This window comes from Neomonachus schauinslandi, chromosome 2 (genome assembly GCF_002201575.2).
Source record: "Neomonachus schauinslandi chromosome 2, ASM220157v2, whole genome shotgun sequence".
Taxonomy (NCBI): Eukaryota; Metazoa; Chordata; class Mammalia; order Carnivora; family Phocidae; genus Neomonachus; species Neomonachus schauinslandi.
The window spans coordinates 98,441,597-98,447,633 of NC_058404.1; the positions used below are offsets into that span (position 1 = coordinate 98,441,597).

The 6,037-nt window shown below is 35.8% G+C and overlaps 1 protein-coding gene across 1 annotated transcript in view; it reads right to left on the bottom strand.

The window, feature by feature from the left end:
* The window catches only part of FAT4 (FAT atypical cadherin 4), a 175,005-nt gene that overhangs the window by 96,207 nt on the left and 72,761 nt on the right, over window positions 1–6,037 (bottom strand). The window contains exon 3 of the mRNA XM_021681470.1: window positions 2,497–2,628. Within this exon, the coding sequence (XP_021537145.1) occupies window positions 2,497–2,628 (132 nt within the window). The remainder of the gene's footprint in view (window positions 1–2,496; window positions 2,629–6,037) is intronic.

Sequence of the window (6,037 nt, forward strand, 5' to 3'; positions counted from 1 at the left end):
CTCAGACTGCTGGATTTGTCATTAAAACTCTTATCCGTCCATTAACAGTGCCACCTTATCAAGAATGGTTTATACCCCTACAGGGTTTGTTTTTTGTTTTTTCCTGTGGTGGTTATCATTCTCCTTGGACCCATGAATGCCTAAATAGCTGGTGCATAGTCAGGCAATGCCTCTTAGGTTATCTAACTGTGTCCCTAACTTCCCACAAACAAAGACACCTCACTGGTCGACTCCCCTAGATTTACATTGTTGAGTTAGAAAGGAATTACCAGAAGGAATTAATGATTTAGGATTCACTTCCTTTGGCAGGGCCTTACTTCTCTGGTTGGGAGTAAATGTAAATGAGGCTATGATTAGAAGCCTCTCCTTAACTCTTGAAAGTACTGCACAATCTGCAAAAACAATAGCCACCCAACAAAAATCCTTAGACTCACTAGACAAAGTTGGTCCCTTGAATATTTTTTAGCTGAGTGATAAGGTATCTGTGCTGTGGCCAACATCATCCGCTGCACCTGGATTAACACTTTTGTGGAAATTGAAACTCAGTTTAATAAGATCACTGAGCAAGCCACTTAGCTTAAAAAGGTGACTCCTTCAGCAGGGTCTTTCTTTGATTTACCTAATTTTGATTGATTTGGTTTGGGGGACCAGGCTAAAAAGTACATTCCAAACGTTGGGAATTATCCTGCTTATAATGATCATAGTAATCTCCCTGGAACATTGTATTCTCTGAAAGGTTTTAAATGCATGTTTGCTGCTGCTAGTCACCAAGCAAATGATCTCTCTAAGACTGGAACATCAGAAAAGAAATGAAGAGAATGACCAGCTTAAAAACTGTAAACCTGAAGTTGTGGGCTATGAATATCACAGAGATTAAGCAAAAAAAAAAAAAAAAAAAAAAAAAAAGTCATGACCTATGAATGCCACACAGAAGATTGGCAAAAGCTGTACGAATGACTGAGTGGTAGCTGTGAGTGGTGCTAATGCCTTAAATATGTATTATATTTCACAGTTAAACTGAGAGTCCAATCAAAAGGGAGGAATTGGTAAAAAGGAGACAGAAATCCCCAAATGGAGTCACTTATGCTAAATCTCATGTCAACTAACCAAGATGTAATTCTTATTTAATTGCAATTTCAACACCCCCACCCCTCCAGAAATGTAACCTTTAACCAGTCAACATGGAATTACCTGGTCAGCACTAGTGAGATAATCCACCCTGTTCCCCTTAGGAAGGTGACCTTGCCTGAAAGAATGCATTCTTTGCTAATAAATTCCTTTTCCCATCCCCTTTTAGCCTTTAAAAAAATTTCCATTTCTAGAGCTTGGCGGAGCTCCTTTCTTATTGCTAGATGAGATGCTGCCTGATTCATGAATCATCAAATAAAGCCAATTTAATTTTTAGTTTTACTTAGCTGGGTTTTTGTTGTTTTACACTTTATAAAATTGAGTCGAAGATACTAAACTTAAAACTCCAAAATTTTTAATAGAAAACTATAAGTATCTAAATATCTATGCTTTATTTTGTTTACTTTTCCTTAGATTTTGTCAAAATTTAATTAAGTCTTTACATTTATGTGTTAGCTATTAGCTGTTAAAATTCACCTGTTTTTTTTATTTATTTACCTTTTAAAGTTAAAGAAATAAATTCATGAAGATCTTACTCAAAGACCAAAAGTTTTCAGATGCTTCTGAAATTTAATTGAGGGCAAAAAAATTAAATCCTCTGATGTGTGTTGGGCTTAGTAGCTTAAGGTGAAAGGAGATACTGGTGTCAGGGAAAGTTATCCCTCTTTCCATAATTCCTTAACATTAATTAATTCCTTTACCTAGCAAGTAGGAGAAAAGAGGCAATGGGCTTTTTTCACAGGAAAAATATAAATTACAAATTATATAAGTTGTTAGTCATTTAGAGCACTGTGATTAAATAGCTAAATTTGAAATATAAATAGAGAAATCTAAATTGTGCCCCCAAATTTTACATTCACCACTAGACAAGAAATTTGTTTCCTTTTTTTAAGATGTACTTATTTATTTGAGGGGGGGGGGGGGGTGAGGAGAAGCAGAGGACAAGGGAGAGAGAATCTCAAGCAGACTCTGCACTGAGCATGGACCCCAATGTGGGGCTTGATCTCACAACCCTAAGATCATGACCTGGGCCAAAACCGAGTCAGAAGCCAATGATAAAGGCATAAAAAATATGGTTATATCTGTAGATATTTTTTAATTATTTGAGAAATTAAACTAATTTGACTAAGAAATCTAAAATGCAACCAGCAATTAACTGAACAGTGAATTGCTGATCAAAGGAAAATTACCTCTTGATAGTCTCTATCTTAGCCTTCTTATATCACATTTCAACAATTGACATTCTTTGGAAAAGAGCATTCAATGCTTAACCTTAATTATTGGGTACTAAAAGTGGTCAACATACAGTAGAAATTTGATAGATCACTGGAATATTAGGTTTCAAAACAAATTCAGGCTCTGAGTTACCTCATCAGCATCCATCGCTGTCAGTTGCATAATCTTAGAGCCATCTCCAATGTTCTCCTCCACGGTAAGATCCAGCATGTCTGTTGGAAATACTGGTGGATTGTCATTGATATCCTGAAGTGTTATTTCAACCTACAAGGAGAGAAAGAAACAACACATGAATGCCCCACATGCCTTCAAGGTACCAGTGAAAACGTATACCAGGAGCCCACTGGTTAACTAGACCTTCAAAAAAGAATCAGAACCTTTATATAACATCCAAATAACAGGAAATATCCTAAAGAAAGCTGTGAAATCTTTATAAAAAATATAAAAATTCAAGTAAAAATCATTTGATTTGTTGATGGTAACTGAGTTTACAGGGTTGCCTTGGAGTTTATACAAGAAAAGGAGCACAGATCAACTGTTGATTTAATCCCCAGATTTGTGCACCACTGCAGAACTGCCCAGACTTAGGACCCTGTGCCATTCAACCATGAAATGTCAGCCGACACACAAATGAGGGGGTGTAGAATTTCTTCCTGAAATGTTTACATATTAGCAACGTCTGGGAGAAATAAAGAAGTTCACATTTCGTTTGAAGAAACGCTCAGCATTTTCCCCTTTAACATCAACTCCCAACCCAAGGGGGAAAATACACGCATCTTTTTTTTCTATTTCCCCTCCTATCAGCGCTTCTTATTGTGACTACAGCAAAGCAATCATTCCTTTCAAAGGTACTGTTTATGTAGATTGCAAATATTAACAACTTTGTTTGAAAGATTAGTCAGAGTTGTTTGTTTCTCTGCCTAAGAAAAACTGTTTAGAAGGAAGGGTTCGTGAAGTCTAAATAAGAACTTCAAACCGTGTGTTTTCTCTTTTGAGCTAGGTGCTAAAAGCTGTATATCTGATAAGAAAAGGGAAGACAGCTGCTAATAAAACTATAAGTTTCCCCAGTTGGGTCACAAAATTAAGTCATGGAGAAAAGTCCATCCAGCCATTTAGCTAGGATATAACCAAGACATTTTTCTCGTGAGATGAAATGTCATATTTTATAGTTAAACTATAAAAACTCCATCAGATCTAAGAGCAATGCAGACGAATATGAGGAAAGAGAAGAGAAGAGAGCAAAAGAATTCTGATTTCTTCTTTTCCGGAAGGAGGTGGAGATGGGGTAGAGGGGGAAGCAAGAGGTAGGACTGTCATTATTCTCTGACAGGGAATGAATGAGAACGATAGCAGAGCTAGACTAATAAATAGATGAGCAAATGATAAAAAGAAAAACTCAGAAACCAATATATAAAATTAAGTACTAAAGAATTATGATACCTCTAATTCCACCTTTTAATAGGAGAGGTTTAATCACAGCAAATGGCTCAAATTAGTCCAGACAGGCAGTGTCAAGCAGTTGGTAATGTTCCACCTCTAGTTTGGGCTCACATCATTCTCTAAGTCACTTCCTTTAAGAAAAGGTCCACAGTATCTCCAACGCAACCAATGTCCAACTGCCTTGTCTGGTTGTAAATAACGTGGGTTATTTCAAATTAGAAAAACTGAAATTCAGGTTCTGGCTCCCCGACTTATTAGCTGGGTAAACTTGAGCACTTCATTTATCTTGGCCTTAGTCTCCTCATCTTAAAATCGAGATAATACTATGTGTCTTAGAGCATTTTCTGAAGACTAGACTTTGATGATGCCAGCAAAATGCTTAGCCCAGAGGGAAGTGTTTGATAAAACGTTAATCTTGGGTTTGAATTTGTGAGCACAGACCTAGGAGTTCCTTAGAGCTAGAGAGAGACTTTGAGAAAATGATTTAATAAATCAGAATTCCAGGTCCTGGGCACCTGGGTGGCTCAGATGGTTAAGCGTCTGCCTTCGGCTCAGGTCATGATCCCAGGGTCCTGGGATCGAGTCCCACCTCGGGCTCCCTGCTCCTTGGGAGCCTGCTTCTCCCTCTGCCTCTCTCTCTCTGTCTCTCATGAATAAATAAATAAAATCTTTTAAAAAAAAAGAATTCCAGGTCCTACAACCCAAAGTCAAAATTATAATTTATTGTTCATCTCTGGAACATATTGAATATATATGAAGTTTTCATGTAGGAAGAGTTTTGACATACATAAATACACATGTATGTATTTCAAAAGCCTGAAAAATATGGATTTAAGAATCAATGAACAGATGGTCATCCAAAAATATAATCATTAATGTTCTTTAGAAATTAATAATTATCTTCATATTATATATGTCTGAACTTTCATATATGTGTGCACAGTCCTTAAAATACAGTAGAAAAATAAATGAAGAATAAGAGATAACTGATAGAAATACCTCATAACTCAACTCTGACATTTTAGCTTAATAGATTTTTTTTTTCAATTCTAAATTATCTTTCATCTCTAATTTTATGACTTGGTCCAACTGGAAACTAACATGCCAACCTTGTGTGTGTGTGTGGGAGAGAGAGAGAGAAAGAGAGAAAGATATTTTCTAAGTGTATTTGTGAATGTGAATATAGGAGTGTGTGTATTTGTCTAAGTGTATATGGGTGTGTATGCATGTGTGTGTTTAAGGAAGAACACTAAATTGAGAATAAGGATAATCCATATTGGCACCAATTAAATATGACATCAAAGATGCATCAGGGAAGAGTACCATGCACTAGAAACATGCTGGGTATTCCAGAAAGCTACCTCATTATAAATGGTGAGTTCATGAATTGAACAAATCCCTTCTATATTTTAATAGTTATAGCAAAATAATTAATATACATGCTAGACATAGTTTTAGGTTATATGTGTGTGTGTACATACATATATATACATACACACACACATTTTAAAAAGTCCTCAAAAGAGCCCTATGAGGAAAAACTATTATTTTCCCATTAGAGAAACTAGTTATCAAAGGTAAAGAGGTTAAGTAATTGGTCAATGACACAGAGCTAGAAAATAAGTTTTCTCTACTGCCATGCAAACCTGTCTCTCTCATGTGTAGGTGTGTATGTTCAATAAACACAATGAATCATATTTGAAAAGTATGTCACAACTATATGTACATATTATTTCTGTCTGGAAACTGAATCACTCACATATGAACTAACTAGCCATATAATGTTGGGTCAGTCAATAAATCTTTCTCTGTCAAAACTTAAGAAAAAAAAAAATTGGGACGCCTGGGTGGCTCGGTCAGTTAAGTGTCTGCCTTCTGCTCAGGTCATGATCCCTCGGTGCCGGGATCGAGTACCACATGGGGCTCCTTGCTCCGCGGGGAGCCTGCTTCTCCCTCTGCCTGCCGCTCCCCCTGTTTGTGCTCTCTCTGATAAATAAATGAATAAATAAATAAATAAATAAATAAATAAATAAATAAATAAAATCTTTAAAAAAAGAATTTAAGAAAAAATAAAGACTGTTCTATTGATCCCTAGATACAGCTCTAGAAGTCTTTGATCGTGTATGCTCTATGATATTTTGACCAACTTCATCATTTCAGGTGTAGAAAGAGCTTTCCTATTTTATTTTATTTTATTTTATTTTATTTTATTTTATTTTATTTTATTTTATTT